The sequence below is a fragment of the Tenrec ecaudatus genome, chromosome 18 (assembly GCF_050624435.1).
Source record: "Tenrec ecaudatus isolate mTenEca1 chromosome 18, mTenEca1.hap1, whole genome shotgun sequence".
NCBI lineage: Eukaryota > Metazoa > Chordata > Mammalia > Afrosoricida > Tenrecidae > Tenrec > Tenrec ecaudatus.
In genome coordinates, this window is record NC_134547.1 from 59,502,149 (window position 1) to 59,522,740 (window position 20,592).

General features: G+C 40.8%; 1 protein-coding gene across 2 annotated transcripts in view; it reads left to right on the forward strand.

Moving 5' to 3' along the window:
* Nucleotides 1-20,592, forward strand: part of TANGO6 (transport and golgi organization 6 homolog) — a 196,287-nt gene that overhangs the window by 129,722 nt on the left and 45,973 nt on the right. For both annotated transcript variants that reach the window (XM_075537016.1, XM_075537015.1), the window contains one exon: nucleotides 16,371-16,522. In XM_075537016.1, coding sequence (XP_075393131.1) covers nucleotides 16,371-16,522 — 152 coding nt within the window. The remainder of the gene's footprint in view (nucleotides 1-16,370; nucleotides 16,523-20,592) is intronic.

Here is a 20,592-nt window from a genome sequence, read left to right on the forward strand (position 1 = left end):
GGCTGTTTTGTCTTTTAATGTGGACTGCTTGATTTTCTTTTTTTTAATTTTATTATTTTTTAAATCATTTTATTGGGGGCTCGTACAACTCTTATCACAATCTATATATACATCCATGTATCGAGCACATTTGTACATTTGTTGCCATCATCATTCTCAAAACATTTGCTTTCTGCTTCATCCCTTGGTATCAGCTTCTCATTTTCCCCTCCTCCCTCCCTCCCTCCCTCATGAACCCTTGACAGTTTATAAATTATTATTATTATATTTTCAAGTCTTACATGGACCAGTGTCTCCCTTCACCCACTTTTCTGCTGTCCATCCCCTTGGGTGGTGATCATTGTGATTGGTTTCCCCTTTCTTTCCTCACTTTCCCATTACCCTTCTAGTATGGCTAATTTCAATATTGGTCCTGAGGGGTTTATCTGTCCTGGATTCCCTGTTTCCAGCTCTTATCTGTACCCATTGAACCACAATTTTAATTTATTCATTAGTTGATAGATAGTTGACTTGTTTCCACTTTGGGCTGTTATGAATAATGCTGTCATAAACATTTACATACTATCTTTATATGGACATATGTTTCCTTAAAGGTTTATACCTGAGTGTGGATTGGTGGGTCGTGTGGTAATTCTATGTGTAACTTTTGAGAAACCACGAGACTGTTTTCCAAAGTGATTGCATCATTTTACCTTCCCTCCAGCAATGTAGAAAGTTTCCAGTTGCTCCACGTCCTGACCAGCACTTGTTCCTTTCTGTTTTCAGTTATTGGCATTCTAGTAGGTGTGGCTCATATCTGCCCTGTAGGCTTGAGTATAAGGTCGCAGTGATTCATAACTGACTCAAGGGTGATGAGTTCATTGGAGGGGAGCCCCTGCCATTGAGTCGGTTCCTATTCAATCAACTGTATAGGACAAAGTAGAACTGCTACTTTGGGATTTTTGAGATTGTAAATCTTTTTTTTTAAATCATTTTATTGGGGGCGCATACAATTCTTATCACAATCCTTACATACATCCATTGTGTCAAGAACATATGTACATTTGTTGCCATCATCATTCGCAGAACATTTGCCTTCTACTTGAGCCTTTAATATCTGCTGCTCATTTTCCCCCTCCCTCCCCACTTCCCCCTACCTCATGAACAACTTCATCATTCATAAATTATTATTATTTTGTCATATATTACACTGTCTGACGTCTCCCCCTGCCCTCTTCTCTGCTGTCCCTCCCCCAGGGAGGAGGCTATATGTAGATTCTTGTAATCAGTTAACCCCTTTCGACCTCACGTTCCCTCTACTCTCCAGGCATCGCCACTCTCACCACTGGTCCTGGAGGAGTCATCTGTCCTGGATTCCCTGTGTTTCCAATTGCTATCTGTGCCTATGTACATCCTCTGGTCTAGCCAGATTTGTAAGGTAGAATTGGGATCATGATAGTGGGGGGGGAGTATTTAAGAACTAGAGAAAAGTTATATGTTTCATCGTTGCTACCCTGCACCCTGCCTGGTTCATCTCCTCCCCACAACCCTTCAGTAAAGGGTGTCCGGTTGACTACTACCATTGGGCTTTGAGTCTCCACTCTGCAGAGATTGTAAATCTTTATGAGAACAGACAGCATCATCTTTCTCCAGGGAAGCGATGGCTGGGTTCCAACCACCAGCCATGCAGTAGCATCTGAGTACATGAGCCACTTCTTTACTCAGGATCTAGAATCCTGGTGACACTGTTAAATAGGTGTTGGACTGGTGTTGGAAAGGTCAGTGGTTCAGACCCACCAGCCACTCTTGGCAGAAAGAGAAAGCTAAATATATAAGATGTATAGCTTTTGGAACCCAACTCGATGGCAGAGTAGAGTTGGGAGAAGGTAGATGCTATGGCACAGGATGGCATCAAAAGTCAAGGAATAAGGACCTTCCCAAGAGCGAACAAAGAGAAAGTTGAAGTCCCTGAGCCGGCAAACTGACTTTAGACTTCTAGCCTCCTCACTGGAAGAAAATACATTTCTCTAGATCTCCAAGATAGGAGGAGGACTGCCTTTTCACCACCAGCCCCACTCCAACATTTGCCATCTTAGCAGCTGTTTTCTTTTAACTTATTAATTATGATTTAGCTGAAGGTTTACAGACTAGAACATGAATTTCACTTGCAACATTTTGTTTCAGTGCACCCATTGTGTATCCCACTCCCTTCCAGTGTTTCCTGTTTCCATTCTTCCTTCTTTCCTAACCCTTTTTCCTTGGATAAATGCCACCCTTCTGATCTTAAATGGTTGATAATTCTAACACAGGGATGAGTTACCAAAAATTCCAGACCTGAAGGGTGACTAAGGGTCATAGACTTGAGGTTGAAACCATTTTCTATCTAATGAGTAAGGCTTGTGTCTTTTGTGATTTTGAGTTCCACTCCATATTGACACCCGAACTCTATTCAGGACCTTGTGATGTGATCCTTCTCAGAGTTGTGGTAGCCAGTGTTATGTAGCTCTTCTTGACTCAGGGTTATGGAATGAGTATTGCCATCCATGTTAGGTTCGGTTTTCTAGAGAAGCATAACGAGTGACATATATGATTTTATAGAAAGACATTTATGTCAGGAAAAGGACTCCCATCAATGTAGAAATGATTAAGTGCAGTCTGGTTTCAAGTCTGTGGGTCAGATGTTTAAGTTGGAGGCTTCTCCTGACTGGTGTAACTTTGAAGCTTGAATGAAGCCAGGATCCGCAGGAACACCACAGGCTGAAGAGGTGGAAGAATCCAAGGTCAGACGGCTAGAGGGTGGCTGGTGATGGCTCCCCCAATCAGCAAGTCATATGGCAGGAGTTGGCTCAAGTCCAAAGAACCAGAGGTGCAGGATCTCAACCCAGCAAAAATCAAATATGTTTTCCCCAGCATCTACTGATACATAGGAAGTAGTCCACACCCCAAGGGGCTCTGCCCTAATCTTCTTAAAACTGCTTGGCTGCCCACAGCAGATCCTACCATGGAATTTATTACATTATGTTAGGGCACATCATGGGGATTTTTATGTCTCACCTCCCAAGGAACTGAGAATCTTGGCCCAGCCAAGTTGACATAAAAGCCAACTATCACACCATCTTCATGATATTAAGTCTTCTCATCCATGAGTATAGAACAAGAGATAGCATTGCTGATATCAGATGAATGTGAGCAGGAAACAGAATACCAGAAAGATGTTTGTTTTATTGACTATGCAAAGGTGCTAGAGTTCGGATAATATTGTGAATAATGGGAATTCCAGGACACTTCATTGAGCTTGTGTGGAACCCGTACAGAGAGCAAAAAGCAGTTGTTTGAACAAGACAAGGGAATATGCAACATGGTTTAAAATCAGGAAAAATGTGCATCAGGGTTGTAACCTTTCACTATACCTATTCAATTTGTATGCTGAGCATATAACAAGAGAAAGAAGTGTAGTATATGAAGAAGAACTGGCATCAGGATTCAAGGAAAACTCATTAACCTGTGATAAGCAAATGACACAATCTTGCTTTCTGGAAGACAACGCCGTGAAGCCCTTACTGCTGAAGATCAAGACTACGGTCTTAAAAAAATAAAGGCTACAGACTTCTGTCTGGGTTACATTTCAGCATAAAGAAAATAAAAGTACTAAACATGATTAATGGAGGAAAAAAGGAATTATCCAGGATTTGATTTTACGTGGATCTACAATCAACACTCATGTAAACAGCGGTCAAATGACCTGTTGCATTGGACAAATCAGCAAAAGACTTCTTTAGAGTGCTCAAGAGCAAAGACAACACTTTGAGGAACTAACTCGTACCTAACCCAAGCCATGATATTTTCACTCTCCTCAGCTGTCTAGGTAAGCTGGACAATGAATAAGGAAATCAGAGAAGAATTGATGCATTTTGAATTGTGGTTTTAGTGAAAATTAATGACTATATCATAGACTGCCAGGAGAACAGATATTTCTTGGAGAAAATCTCGCTGGAATGTACTTCTTTAGCAAGACTTTATCTCATGTTCTTTGGGCATGTTATCAGGAGAAATCAGTCACTGGAGAAGGACATCATGCTTGGTAGAGGGTCAGTGAGAAAGAGGAAGAAGACTCAATGGTATGAGTTGGCACAGTGGCTACAACAATGGGCTCAAACATGGAAACAATTGTGAAGATGGTGCAGGATTGGGCAGTGTTCTGTTGTACACAAGGTCACTGTGGATCAGAACCAACTCAAAGCAACAGTGCAGGCACCTCAAGTATGACTCCCTGGTGATACACTTTATGCAAGCCACAACACATCTGTTCAAACCTCACACACAACCACAACACATCTGTACTTATGAAAGCCCTATTCAGGAATCCCTTTAGTTGCTGCCTCATCCATAAAGTCTTTCCCAAACAATAAATATCATCCACCATGCCACTTGGCACTCCTTGTTTACCGCAGGACAAAAGCTTCACCTTCAATGCTTGCACCACCACCACCCTGCACCCACCTCACCCACCAAATGCCTTGTATATGGGGAATGCAAGGGAACTTCAGAAAGTTTGTGGGAAAATCTGATTATCTTCCAGTGCCATTTTTGTAGGATTGTCAGTATGTCCCGCATATGCATTACTGTCATCAGATTGACTAAATGAAGGAGCGGAGTCTGGAGATGGAAAGTCTGCTATGTTTTCAGGGGTCTGTGAATTCTTTGAAAGAAAGTTAAACTTGTGTGTGTTCATTTTAAGGATAATTCGGAATCACCTGTATCTGTTTCATCATCGTATTGCACTACATAATTACAAGGCTCCTGTTGGTGTTTGAAAACACTGGACCAAACAGGACTCTGAATGTCCAGTTACAGAGAAGTGCCGCTTGTGGGTGCCCCTTCAACCTTCGGAAACCTCAATGGTCTTGCCCAGCAGCTCCTTAACCAACAGGGTTGGCTGTGCCTTCGTTATCAACTGTGTCGCTGGGAGAGAGGGGTCAGCATGGCTTTAGCCGTGCTCACGCCCATATCTCTCTTTTGCTTGACGTTGCTTGCACTGCCCCTTTCACCTTCCAAGGTGACTAGATTTTATGAAGTTTGTTCAAACAAATCTAGATCCTTCGCTTCCTTTCATGAGCGAATGGTTGTTTGCTTCTCATTCAGGTTGATTAGTGCTTCCTGAGTAGAATACAGAGCTGCAAAGAGCAGGTGCTTTCAATATTATCACGGTACAAAGTAGAAGCCGTTAGAGTGAAAGATAAACTCCACTGACAAGGATCTACTTGAGCATATTTCTAAAAGCCAGGTTGGAATGACTCTGCTCATGGTCCCCAATCTGTTTAGGGGAGATTATAGTCTCTCCACGGAGCCCTAGTGGCATAGTGGGCTGAGTGGCAAACCACAAGGTCGGCACTTTTAATGCACCAGTCATGGAAACCCAAAGGGCTGCTGTTTTCTAACATAGTATCACTTAGTTGGAATTGAATTAATGGCAATGAGTTTGTTTGTTTTCCCCAACAGTTTTTTCAGCATATGTGATAGTTACATAATCTGGTGTCAATTTGAGACTTAAGAGTGAAGTGATGGAGTTTAGCCTGTCAATCAGGTCACAGCTTGATGACCTCATTTGGAGGTGCTAAGGAGATAAATAGCTCAACTGGAGGTGTGAGACGCTCACTCCCTGGGAGACATTCCTGTGGACAAGGCACATGGAACTACACTGATGCAGTCAGAGCCCTGGGAGCTGTAGGAGCCACGTGGACACCTGTGCCAGCACAGAGATGATTCTACCACCACTGGATCCACAGACTTTCCACCCACCACCAGCCTGTGATCTTCCTGCATTTGACATTATTGTATGGCTGCATGAGTGTAAAAAGACATTTATAAAATAGGATTGGACATATGGGCTAATATTGGATTTATGGACTTGATCTGGACTGAGCTGAGATGTTTTCTCAATATTCAGTTGCTCTTATATATAAAGCTCTTTATCATTAAAAAATCATTTTATTGGGGGCTCATACAATTCAACACAATCCATACATACATCCATTGTGTCAAGCACATTTGTACATTTGTTGCCCTCATCATTCTCAAAACATTTTCTTTCTACTTGAGCCCTTGATATCAGCTCATTTCTTTCTTCTCCCTCCTCTCTCTATGTTCCCCCCTCCCTCATGAACCCTTGATAATTTATAAATTTTTATTACTTTGTAATAGCTTACACTGTCTGACATCTAATGCTCTTTCTTATATACATGAGTGTCTGTGAATTTGTTTCTCTAGTCAACCCAGACTGACACAGCATATAATGCACATGTCATACAAGTCAATAGTTCAGTCACCTCAGGAAGAGTTGTACAACCATCACCACAATCTGTTTTAGTACAGAATTTTTGTTTGACTGGTCTTTCCAGCCTGGGCCTGGTGGCTAGCTCTTAGTGTCATTATTGTAGTCTATGGCAAGTACTTTCTCAAAATTAATTAGCACGCTTAGGACATCAATACTATTTTTTGTAAAAGTTATGCATATGTTTTAAAAGATAACCTAGTAGGATGAAATAAATACTTTTTGTTGTCAGGCGGCAAATGTGTGCTATCTTTCAGACAAAAATTATGATTAGGACCTTGGTGTTTTGTGGTCAAAATTAGGAACCGCTCATATGAATAAGAAAATACAAGGAAGGAAAAAAATAAAGACATGCGTCTTTCAGATGAGATCATTATAGTTTTGTTGCTTTATCTGAAACTAAAGACTGGTAGCACTTATCTCAGAGCCCAGGGTTTTAATTTATATTGAAATGGATTAGCTAATAGTTGCAAAATATACTAGACACAAAACCCCTTCATACAAGCTACTGCTTTTTTTTTTAATCATCTTATTTGGGACTCATACAACTTATCACAATCCATACATACATCCATTGTATCAAGCACATTTGTACACTTGTCCTCATCATTCTCAAAACATTTGCTTTCTATTTGAGCCCTTGGAATCAGCGTCTCAGTTTTTCCCTCCCCTCCCCACCCCCAACAAACTACTGCTTTAAATGCTTACTCAACTATTTTTTTTAAACAGGTTAGAAGATGAATAAAGATGACTCAGCTCTTTGAGAAAGACATATATGTTGACTGGTACTATAAAAGTCATGCTAGATACCATACTTTTGTCTCCATTGCAACTGCAATTAGAAGAAAGAAAATTACTGGGTTTCAGTTTTATTTAGTTTCGTATTGGTTACAAAATTGACATTGAGTCCCTTAAAAATATTGCCCTGTCTTAAGTACTGATGTAAAAATACTTTGCAACTTTAGAGAACATTTGTTTTCATATTATTTAATTTAGAATGCTTTTGGCTGCAGGTACCAGAAATTCCTAACTCAACTGGTTTAAGCAATAAGGAATTTATCATCAGACATACAGAAAGTCCATAATTAGTTAATTCTTTAGCTCTGTAACATAATTCAGAACCCAAATTCTCTTTATTTTTCTGCTCTGCCAACCTGAATTTATGGGTTTCATTTTCTAGTCCCTATGATCTCAAGTTAGCTACACCAACTCCAGGTGCCATATCCTTTTACTATAATCAGAGTCAAGACAATTACCCAGGGTTTTCCAATAGTCTTTCTTTCACATCTCGTCATTCAGAACTGGTCAAATGCCCATGCCTAAACCAATGAAAATAAATAGGATATATATATATATATATATATATATGATTCACTATAACCAAAGACCTTAGCCTGGATCACATGGGGATGGGGAGCGGGATACCTGAGCAAAAGTAGAAAGCTGCTAGCAAAGAAGAATGGGAGAATGACAATTGCCAAGTCAAGTACCTATTAAGTGAACAAATACACAAAGAAAAACAGAGCAGGGTTGAAACAGGAATACTACATGATCAGAGTTCTGTTTCCAGAGAGGGAGTGGGGTCTAAATTATTAACAGTGGTTACTCTGGTAGTTGCATATAGTTACTTTTAATTTTCTTCTTTCTTTTTTTATTGAGAATTTGAATATAATGAAATGATATTTTTATTAGAATCAGGGGACACCTTTGCTTTTTTAATATACTTTTTAAAGAATGTGCTAAAGAGCCTAGTTTAGAAGGAAAAAGCTCATTTGAGAAGTAAGGGAAGACCAATACAGAAGTCAGAGGGGCCACCCCAATCCCGACTATGTGGACAACCCACCCTCCTCCCAGACCAATTTACTTCAGAAGACATCACTGAAGCTACAGCTCAGGGAGAGTGACATGATTGATCAAAGCACACAGGAGCAAATTAAGGGGGAGGAAGAAAGAGTGGAGCACATCCTGGCCCACCAAGCCTTGAGGACAATATACCTGCTCAGAGCAGCAATGCACAGAGAGGACCATAAACTGACCCATAGCCTTACCAGGGACAACACTGGAGACACAGTGCGGGCATTGTGCCTGATCTGACCCCACCCTACCGAGGCAAAATACTAAGAGTATACAACAGAACAGCAAGGGGAGCAGAGCAAGGGAAGTCCTGAGGAATACCAAAAATAGACTTGGGGCCAGGGTGTGACACCACATCAGATTCCACCAGAAAACACTCCTAAAGGTCAACAAACAGACTGTGAACTATTTACAGGCTTTTCTTTTTTTGTCATTGGTTTTGTTGTTGTTGTTGTGTTTTGCTCTATCTTATTTTCTTGCATATTATTATCTCTTCAGGTCAATCTACATAAGATAGGTGGGATAAAGAATATGGAGGAGAAAACAACAGGACCAATGGTGGGGAGACGTGGGAGACCTGGAGGCAGGGGAAAGGAAGTGGGTGTTAACAAACCCAGGGACAAGGGAACAACAAGTGATCCAAAATCTATGGCGAGGAGAGCGTAGGAGGCCTGGTAGGGCTTCATCAAAGGCAATGTAACTGAGAGGAGTTACTGAAACCGAAATGAAGGCTGAGCATGATAATGGGACAAGAGGAAAGTAAAAGGAAATAGTGGAAAGAGCTAGGACGCAAAGGGCATTTATAGAGGCCTAAATATAGGCATGCACATGTGTAAATATATATATGACAATAGGGAAATAGATCTATGTGCATATATTTATAGGTTTAGTATTAAGGTAGCAGATGGACATTGGGCCTCTACTCAAGTACTCCCTCAATGCAAGAACACTTTGTTCTATTAAACTGGCATTCTATGATGCTCACCTTCCCGACACAATCATTGAAGACAAAGCAGGTGCATAAGCAAATGTGGTGAAGAAAGCTGATGGTGCCCAGTTATCTAAAGATAGCGTGTCTGGGGTCTTAAAGGCTTGAAGATAAACAAACGACCATCTAGCTGAGAAACAACAAAGATTGGAAGAAGCACACCAGCCTGTGTGAGATCACAAGGTACTGATAGGATCAGGTATCAGGCATCAAAGAACCAAAAATCATATTGTTGTGAATGAGAGGGAGTGCGGAGTAGAAACTCAAAGCCCATCTGTAGGCAACTGGACATCCCCTTACAGAAGGGTCTCGGGGAGGAGATGAGCCAGTCAGGGTGCAGTATAGCACCAATGAATCATACAACTTTCCTCTAGTTCTTTAATGCTTACCCCCCCCACCCCATTATCATGATCCCAATTTTACCTTACTAATCAGGCTAGACCAGAAGATGTACACTGGTACATCTAAGAACTGGAAACACAGGGAATCCAGGACAGATAAACCCCTCAGGATCAATAATGAGAGTAGGAATACCAGGAGGAGAAGGGGAAGGTGGGCTAGAAAGGGGGAACCAGTCACAAGGATCTACATATAACCCCCTCCCTGGGGACGGACTATAGAAAAGTGGGTGAAGGCAGGGAGATGTCAGACAGTGTAAGACATGACAAAATAATAATAATTTAGAAACTATCAAGGGTTTGGGAGAGAGTTGAAAAATTGAGCTGATACCAAGGACTCAAGTAGAAAATGTTTTGAGAATGATGATAGCAACAAATGTATAAATGCTTGACCCAATGGATGGATGTATGGATTGTGATAAGACTTGTACGAGCCCCCCAATAAAATGATTTTAAAAAGAAAAAATATATATATGATGGCTTGGTTCATCCCACCTTCATCCTCAAATTGGTACCTTTACCCTTTAAGACTTACCTGATGCAATGTATTATTTATTTTCTTGATTTCTGTTTCCATGAGCATTGACTGTGGCTTCAAGTCAAATAAAATCCTGGAAATCTTCACATACACACACAAAAGAATGTGCCAAAGAGCCTCTGAAATTTAGAAGGAAAAAGCTCACTTGAGGAATCAGGGAAGACTATAGATGAGATTGTATTTGAGTTTGGCCTCAGATAATTGGTAGAATTTTAACAGATGTAATTAGGACTAGGTAGCAGGGCATTGTAAGTATCACAGAGAGAACAGAGATGGCACAATGAGTAGACCAGAATGATTGCTTGCACGTGGGTTGTGTCTGTGGAAAGTCTAAATGAGGCCAGATTGGAGAGGGTCTGCAATATCACACCTCTTTAGGGGATCTGATACAAGCTGCTTTCTTCAGAAAATGGCAATGTAGTTCACACTGGGCAGGAACTTACTTGAATGGAATACTGAATTAGGCTTTGGTAGTACTCATAATGAATGATAGGCTTTTGACTTTTATGACAGGTAGTATAAGAAATAGCCATATGAATTTTACAGTGGATATAAAACTTCTGTTTAATCTGTTACATTCCCATTCGGTCTTCACGTGACTAACTCCTTGGGTCTCTTTTCCCTGTGCCCGCAAACCCTTATCTTCCTTATTTTTCTTCAAACCCCTGATGCCACTTGAAAGCTTATTTACTGTGTGTTGTTCTGCCTTCTTCCACCATAATATAGCCTTCAGATAGTTGGCACTGTTGTCTTGGTTGAGTTAGCATTGGACTAATAACTGCACGGTCAAAAATTCAAAGCCGCCAGCTGTTCCTTGGAAGAAAATTGAGCCAATCTGCTCTGGGAATGATGATTTATAACCTCAGGAACCATCTTTGGATTGCTTCAAGTTGGAACTGACTTGGTGGGTTGGAACCAAAGATAAACCTGGAATATTATAGGAACTCAGTTAAGATTTCTTGAATGAGTGAATAAATGAATGATATACTTTTAGAGTATTATTTCAGTGTTCCTAACGTGTTTTTCTTACATTAGATAATGAGGGCTCAGGTTAATTTTGGTGTCAGCCATTCAGAATTGCTAAATGAAATGTTGGGTTCATTGGCATCAACCATCTTAACTCGGGAAGCTTGGGCTCCTCTCACTGGTTCTTAACAAAACAAAACAAAAACCAACTTATTTTACTAAAGCATAGTTTCCGTATTATTTATTGTAAGTCACCTAAAACTTGAAGTAAGGATTGAATAATAATAAGTGAATTAAGTGATGACTGAAGGGTAACACAAGTTAAAAAGGAACACATTTTTGAGTCTGGGTAAATAAAGTTATAATGGAGTATGTTGCTAATAGATTTAGAAGCCAGGTCAAATCATTACTCATAAAATTGTCTTTCTCTGTAATCCTTTTAGGCACATCTCACTCCATTGTTAGAGCTTTTTTGTTTGTTTATAATCTTCCCATTTTTAAAAATTAAAAGATTGTTTTATTGGGGACTCTTACAGCTCTTGTAACAATCCATACATCAATTATTTCAAGCACATTTGTACATATGTTGCCATCATTATTTTCTAGACATTTAGTTTCTATTCAGCGGTTGGTATCAGCGCCTCTTTTTTCCCCTCCCTCTCCCCTATAATCTCAATTTGACTTGAAAGCCAAAGGGGAAGAATTGGGTCTTACTTGCTTGTATTTAGATTCTTGGTGCCTAGGAGTGTCTGGCACATAGTACATAATAAGTGTTTGATAAATGTGTGCCCTTTCTTGCCCTTTTATTTTGAACTTCAGGTCCCTGTTTTTCATCTGCTCTTGCTCTTTTCAGTCTGCCGTTTCCCCTCATGGATTTCCAAATCTTTCTATGCCGTCCTTCTCAACAAGGAAACGTTTTTCTTTAATCACAGCAGCTTCCTACTTCAGTAGTCACGTATGTGAGCCTTTCTCCCTTCTCTAGTGTCCGAAGTCACTATTCCATGAGGATTATAACAAAGCTGACTTGAATCCTTGGGCTCTTCCAACTGGAAGGGACCACCCATTTGGCTCATTTCCAGTAGTCCAGAAAAGTGTAGTGAATTGTCCAAGGTCATGTGACTATTTTTCAGCAGGGCCAAAACTAGAGCAGAGGTTTATTAATTTTTAGAGCTGTACTCTTTAAGTATTTTTAATCACCTCATATGAAAGTTGGACATTGAATAAGGAAGATCGAAGAAGAATCAATTCCTTTGAATTGTGCTTGCAAAGAATATTGAAAGTACAATGGACGCTAAAGGAACCAACAAATCTGCCTTGGAAGAAGTGCAACCACCATGCTCCTTAGAAGCAAGGATGGTGAGACTTCATCTCATGTACTTTGCACACATTATCAGGAGAGACCAGTCCCTGGAGAAGGACCTCATGCTTGGTAAAATGGAGGATGTGGTAATACTCTCTTTTGGAAGACTTAATACCAGACTGTTCCTGAGGAGTTGAGGATTGATGATGCCTCAAATGCCCAGTCTTGTGTGAAGTTGCTCATTTCCAGTATTCACCCACTCTTCCCTTGAGTATATTCCCTTGGGTGTCTGGGCTTCTTCCAATTGCTGCAGTATCCCACAGAAACATATGAAAGTTTGAGGAAATGTCTCACGTGGTAGTGGATGCTGTTGAATCCAAAATCCAAAGGTCAGAGAGGGGTAGGCAGGTTCTGGGTCCAGAGGATGTGCTCTACTCCTGGCTCTTGCTTGTGATGAGATCACACACCCTCCTTCTCAGAGGGCTTATTTTATATGCAGTAGGATGGTAGTGCAGGGAAACCTTTTCACAATTACAGGTGAATCCTATCAGTATCTTACTCCCTACCTTCTTACTAAATCAAGGTGGGAAACGGTAATTTGATATGAATTATGTAAGTATCAATAGTGCAGTCAAATTAATATGTAACCCTTCACCTTTTTAATGAGACCCAAATATAATAATCTATTTCCACCCTACACTGTATCTTATTTATGCACATATGACCTGGGGCCTCTGGCAGGATGCTTCCATTAGGCATTGGCTTCCTGCTAATCTTAATCAGCCAGCCTTTTCCCCAGGCCACTCCAGAAGCAACTTTTCCCCTCTCAGCTCTAGCATATCATTCCTTACGTCTAATACAAGTAACAGTAATCAGGATAACCATTAAACAAAAAGTGTGTCATCCTATTCCTGTTCTTAGCAGATAATGCCCTCCAAATGGGACTATAGCCATAGACGTATGACGTCCAGATTATATCACTTACGGGCTTATGGCTGGAAGGACCATATTAATTGACTGTCACTCAGCGGGCAGCTAAAAAGAGGAAGCCCCTTGACGAGATGAATTGACACAGTGTCTGCAGCATTGGGTTCAAACATAGGAGCAACTAGACGGCTGGCACAGGACTGGGTAGTAGTAATTCATTTTGTCGTACATAGGGTTGCTGTGGGTCGGAATGGACATGATGGTTCCTAACAACCACATAGCAATACTATGGATTCCACATCCGACACTGCCGAACCTAACTGCAAAAGGGAAAGTACTACAGTTGCAGTAGAAGACTGTTTTTCTCTTCGTGGTAACGACCTGAAATGCGATGCATCCTAGGATAAAAGAATCAGGCAGAGCTCAGTTTGATCTTGGCATCATCGTGTCTATCTCACAGAATTTTGTGAGTTGATATTAAATGTTTTGTGGCGTCCTGGTGGTGCAGTAGTCATGCATCGGGCTGTTAGCCCAGATCAGCCACTTGAAGCCACCAGTCTCTCTGCGGGAGAAAGACCCAACATGCCATGCTTGCTTCTCTACCTGGTTCTCTCCACTTGTGTTTCCTCTTGCTGATACACTGATACTTCACCCCCAAATCATGGCTTAAATGTTACCATCTCAATGAAGCCACCTACCCAGATCACCTGTATCCCCAACTCCCCACCCGACCCCACTCCATAAGAATGTAAGTTTTGTGATCTTTGTTGTTTGCTGGTATATCCTGAGCATCAGATTCAGTGCCTGGCACAAAGTTGGCCTCTCAAGAAATATTTGTCAGTGAGTGAATGAATCGTTTGATTTATCTTTAATAAGGACTCAAATTACCTTGATTGCCTTTCACTGTTTACTGAATAGGCCACTCAGATGAGCACATAAGAATTTTCCAGGTAAAGTACCATAAATACTCATGTATAAGCCGAGTTTGTCAGCACATTTTTAAAGCAGTTTTTGTGGTAAAATTGAGTGTCTCGGCTGTTGTTCGGGTTGGCTTTTATTCAAGTATGTATGGTACTTGACTGCTGATTAGGGGTCTAATCTGGGATCAGACAACGTGATATTTTGTGATCAGAGGCTAGTGACAGTTTTTCAAGCATATGAAAAAAATAACTTTTTGAAGTTTTCCATAATCTGACTTTCTGAAGTACTGACCACTAGCATCATGGGTAATATCTTCTGCAAATATTTTATCTCCTTATATAGAAATGTAAAATAAAATTGAGATTTTGCTTACATTTTCACACACACACACACACACACATAAAGGTATAAGTGTACTTATAGTATGGGTATTTCCCCTGACTTGAAATATTCTTGCAGAACATAATTTCTTTTTTTTGTTTGTTTTTTTATTTTGTATTTTTAAAATCATTTTATTAGGGGCTCGTACAATTCTTATCATAATCCATACATACATCAATAGTGTAAAGCACATTTGTACATTCATTACCCTCATCTTTCTCAAAACATTTGCTCTCCACCTAAGCCTCTGGTATCAGCACCTCATTTTTTCCCCTCCTTCCCAAAAGCTTTTTCTTAAAAATCATTTTATTGGGGCTCATACAACTCTTATCACAATCCATGCATACACCAATTGTGTAAAGCGCACTTATACATTTGTTGCCCTCATCCTCAACATCCGCATTCTGCTTGGGTTCCTGATATCAGCTCCTCATTTTACTTTTTCCCCTCCCCCTCCCTCCCCGCTCCCCCCTCCCTCATGAACCCTTAATAATTTATAAATTATTATTTTATTTTACACTGACCAGCGTCTCCCTTCATCCACTTTTCTGTTGCCCATCCCCCAGAGAGGAAGTTATATGTAGATCCTTGTGATCCGGGTCTCCCTTTCTATCCCCCATTCCCTACCAGTATCGCTACTCTCCCTGCTGTTCCTGAGGGGTTCATCTGTCCTGGGTTCCCTATGTTTCCAGTTCCCATCTGTACCGCTGTTTTTCCTCTGGTCTAACCAGGTTTGTAAGGTAGAATTGGTATCATGCTAGTTTGGGGGAGGAAGCATTTAAGAGCTAGAAAAGGTTGTGAGTTTCATTATTGCTACACTGAACCCTGAGTGACTAATCTCCTCTCCACTACCCCTCTGCAAGGGATGTCCAGTTGTCTACAGATGGCATTGGGTCTCCATCACGTGCTCCTCTCATTCATGATAATGTGATGTTCCCCCCCCCCCTGCCTTTGGTGCTTGAAACCTGGTCCCCTCAGCCCTTCATGATCACACATGTCGGTGTGCTGCTTCCATGTGGGCTTTGTTGCTTCTGGGCTAGACGACCGCTTGTTTACTTTCAAACCTTGAAGACCCCAGACGCTGTATCTCTCGATAGCCGGGCACCATCAGCCTTTTTCACCACACTTACTTATGCACACATTCGTATTCAGCGTTTATGTGGGGAAGGTGATCACACAATGATGGTTTTTGTTTTTTGTCTGCTACCTAATCCCTTCAACACCACATGTTCACACAGGCTTGTGTGCTTCTTCTCTGTGGGCTTTGTTGCTTCCGAGCTAGATGGCCGCTTGTTTGCCTCCAAGCCTTTAAGACCCCAGACACTATATCTTTTGGTAGCCAGGTACCATCAGCTTTCTTCAGCACGTTTGCTTATGCACACATCTGTCTTCAGCGATCATGTCGGGAAGGTGGGTATCATGAAATGACAGTTTAGCTCAGCAAGGTTCTCTTGTATCAAGGGAATGCGCATAAGGAAGCCCAATGTCCACCTGCTACCCTACTACTAAACCTATAAATAATGCACATAGTTCTATGTCCCTCATAATCATAAATATATTTACATATGTACATGTCTGTATTTAGGCTTCTATGTATGCCCTTTGCCTCCTACTCCTTTCCTCTGTTTCCTTACACTTTCCTCTTGTCCAACTACCATGCAGAACATAATTTCTAATGATTACAGAGATAAAACATCATACCATGTACCTTGGTGATAGCATTAACCTTTCTTTTGAAAGATGAAAATTTGTTCTAATAGGTTTTGATCTCTTCTCTTTTCCCACAGGAGACATGGTCGCAAAATACCGAGAACCTCTGGTGCACACCTTCCTGAGGGGAACGCGAGATCCAGATAGTGCTCACAGGGCCAGCAGCTTATCCAACCTTGGAGAGCTGTGCCAGAGGCTGGACTTTCTGCTGGGCGCCATGATTCATGAGGTACTAGATGGCTAGATGTCAGTGGCTATCAAGGACACTTGTTTTCACTTACACCCTGTACAGCTTGGAATTAGGAGATTGGGGTTCATAATCCAGATCTGCTACTACCTACCTGAGAACTCTGGGCAGATAAGTTGTTTAACCTCTTTCATCCTCATTTTTCTCAGAGGTACAATGGAAGTTAGAGGAGGAAGAGATTTTTAGTTTAAGCTATTTTAGCTACTTTAAGCAATAAGGGGGAATTGACCGTCCAAACTCTGGGGTAACTAACAGAAGTGAAGAAGCATGAAGAAAGAAGAGGGAACTTTAACCAAGGTCTCTGGGCCATCTGTACGCCTCATCTCTCTGTTCACAGAAATGTTTCAGGCAAATTCTCCAACCAGCCCTTTCTAGTTACAGGCTCCTCTGTTCAGGGGGTAAAGGAAATGCAGTGGTTGACCAGGAAAAAACTAGCTTCTGTGTTTTGTTCACCACTTTATACTTCAGTGCCTGGTACATAATAGGTGCTCAGTAAATAGTGCTTTGGAGGATGAATCAGTAGCCAAATTAATAGCAATTTAACAATAATAGCACAATAAGGTATTGGATCTGGCAGTTCCTCCTGGTTTTAGAGTTGGTGAGTTAATGAAATATACATCTTATTTCGTCCTCTGTCAATATCTTTTGTTCTCCATGTGCATCCTCCAGCCTCATAAGTGTTATCCTTGTATTTGTTTGGTCATCAATCTGTCTGTAGAAGGAGGCTTCTGAAAGGTAATATCTATCACTGTGCTATTTCAAGATGCTAATGCTCATTAAAAGGTGAGTTAATATAGCCAGGGTTATTTTTGATACCACATGCAGTTGACCATCTTAAACATTTTCAGGAAAAGGTAACACATAAATTATAAATAAGTCAATAAAATAGAAATTAGTTGAAAAGTTTTATTTAAAACAAGTGACTCAGATTACTCACCTGGAGCATATAACTTCACAAAAATGGAAACTTAGAAATCTGTAATACTAACTTTTGTTACCATATTAGGATCCTTTCACTGCCACTGAATCAATTCTGACTCAGCGACCCTATAGGACAAGGTAGGATGCCTCTGTGAGTTTCTGAGTCTGTAACTCTTTTCAGGAGTTGAAAACAACCTTGTCTTTCTCCCCTATATTGGCGTCCTAGGACTGGCCATTTGAACTGTAGAGAATAAAAGTACCTAGTGAGAGGATGAGAAGAGCCCTCCTAACTGCAGCAGTCTGGAACCACCCGCTGCTCCGTGGGAGAAGGATGCGGGTGTCTACCCCTATGGAGCGTTATGGACTTGGAAATCCACAGGGGCAGTGCTACCCTGTCCTGGGGGGTGCGAGGAGTCAGCATTGACTTGATGGCACTGAGTTTATTTGCTGTTCAAGTGAGAAGTCTTCTTCAATATCGAGTGGTTATGCTTACAGGAAGCGTACCCCACAGATGTAGACATACATTTGTATTCGTGATATTTCCTGATTCCTGAGTTTTTAACAAGCTTTGCTTTATTGATTAGGAAGGTTACTCTTTGGATTCCAATTGAGGATTTTCAGGAAAGTTCTACATTAGTGATTTCCTCTCTTGTAACTAAGAACTCTTCCTTCACTGGTCCCAGGCCCACACCTCATCCTGATTTTCTAAATCTGTTTTTTAGTAACTTAGAAATAATGAATAATTACAAACATTTCATTAACTTAAAACCTAAGTGCTCTAATGTGCATAGGCCAGTAAGCCTGTGATCTTCGGCTGTTTGGGCACTTAGCAAATCTCTTGTTATTTCATAGTCCTAACCTGTAATAGAAGCCTTTGCGGATCTCTTTGGTTATATTGCTTAAAGATTTAAGCCCATTATAGCTCCACTGAGTCAGACACTGAAATGATCCAGAGGTTTTTTCTTTTTTCTTGTTTTTTTTTTTTTTATGTGACTCAACCTGAACCATACAAGTCATTAGCTAAAATAAACCAAATGTTATTTTAATTAATTTATTCCAAATGTTATTTTTAATGACCACTTTGTTGACATTCATATACTGTGGAGTTCACCATTTAAAGTGTACGATTCAGTGGTTTTTAGCATATTCACATAGCTATCCGAGCAGCAGGATTGTTTGACCTAGCCACGAGTTAAATAAGCATCTCACTCCAGATCGCCAAGTGAACCAGCTCAGGCACTAAAAGTAATGAACCTTAACAATACCGAAGCATCAGATCTTCTTCCAAACACTGGGACCATATTTCTTGTTGAGTTCCTAAACATCTCTCTCTCTTAGGGAAACTGTAACTTGCAGTTGGCATGTGATTTGCTCTTGAGTGTGTTAGAGAAAGTTCTTAGTTTAGTTTATTAGAAAGATTGAGCTGGAGTAGCCTTTACTACATTCAGGAAGTGTCATCTTTCTGGGGAACCATGCCACCTGTTGAAAGAGAACCAAATTCCCAGAAGCACGCCGAGATGGGAATGGATGCGGACTGCATGGCTTCCTCCTCTGTCATCATTTGAACAGATGGCTTATACTCTGAGGTTCAGTGTCCTGATGTAGATGAGATTAAAACATCTTCAACAAAGGATTGAGGATTTGCAGATAAGATATATAAATGTTTAATAAAATAATTCATTAAACACTTTCATTGAGAGTGCAATATGTGCACAGCAATATTCTGGACACATGGTATATTTCATTCTGCCATATGTCAAGTCATTATGAGTTTGAGCCAACTTGGAAACCAACTCATGAAGATGTCTTGTGGACTGAAATGTGGTGTTGTTGATGCTGGTTTACAAGTTGGCCAGCACTATATCATTATGTTAAAGATGTCTTAGTGTGGCTGAAAGTGTTTCTTTAGTGTTTTTTACACATAGACAGGTACGCTATATACTAAGACAAACAATGTATTGCATTAGGTAAATCTGCTGCAAAAGATCTCTTGAAAGGGTTAAAGAGGAGAGATGTCTCCTTCAGGAATAAGGTGCACTTGACCCAAGTCATGGTTGTCAACTGCCTCATATGCATTCAAAAGCTAGACAGTAAATAGGGAAAGCTGGGGGGGGGGGGGGGAACGACAAAGGATGTTTTTTGAATTATGATGTTGACAAAGCATAGTGAATATACCATGGACTTCCAGGAGTTGTGGGGTGAAAATCTATAGTCGAGTAAACAGAGCCAGAATGCTCCATAAAAGTGAGGACAGTGAGGCCAGTCTCTGGAAGAGGACACCAAGCTTAGTAACGTAGAGGGTCAGTGAGAATGAAGAAGACCCTTACCAAGATGCGTTGACACAATGGCCACAACACTAGGCTTAAACATAGAAATGATTGCGAGGACATCACACACAAGACTGGGCAGTGTTTCATTCTGTTGTACACAGAGCTTTTATGAGGTGGAACCAACCTGACAGCATCTAACAACAACATGGCAAACACTTGACTAACATAACATACAAATCATACCTGATGTGCAAATTCCACTTAAAGACAGAGTTGGGCCAGGGACTGCCTTATTCTTAGGCCCGGGACTGCCTGTATGCCTGTATGCTGTTTGTACAGCATCTAAGTCATACAATGTCCTGTTTCACAGAATATATTGTGTCTCTTAGGTAACACATGACTGTGCATAGTGAATCAGTACAGAATCTAACACGATACCCATGGTTTGTGCTTTGGGACTAAAAGGGAAAGTGGAGCAGGGTGAGTGATCAGAACTGTGATGTTGCTGGAAGGGAGGGTATAGTGTTAAATAGGATAGCCAATGTAAACCTCATTGAGAAGGTGACGTGAGCAAAACCCCAAAACTTGTATTTGTATATCTTACGATTTTTAAGGATCATTTGGCCTTTTTTTTCTTCCTATCTTGACCTTAAACGAGGCTGCTGACGAGAATGATGCAGAAGTTGAGTACCATGGAAATGCAGAGAGCAAGAGTAACCAATGTCCGGAGTCACTTCATTACTAGACATCAATGGTGTGCCAGGCCCTTTGTTAGGGACTGGGGAAAGAAAAGCCTATGCTCACCTTGCCTTTTGCTCATAGGTCATCAATGACAATTACAGTCCCTTATCAGTGGAGCTT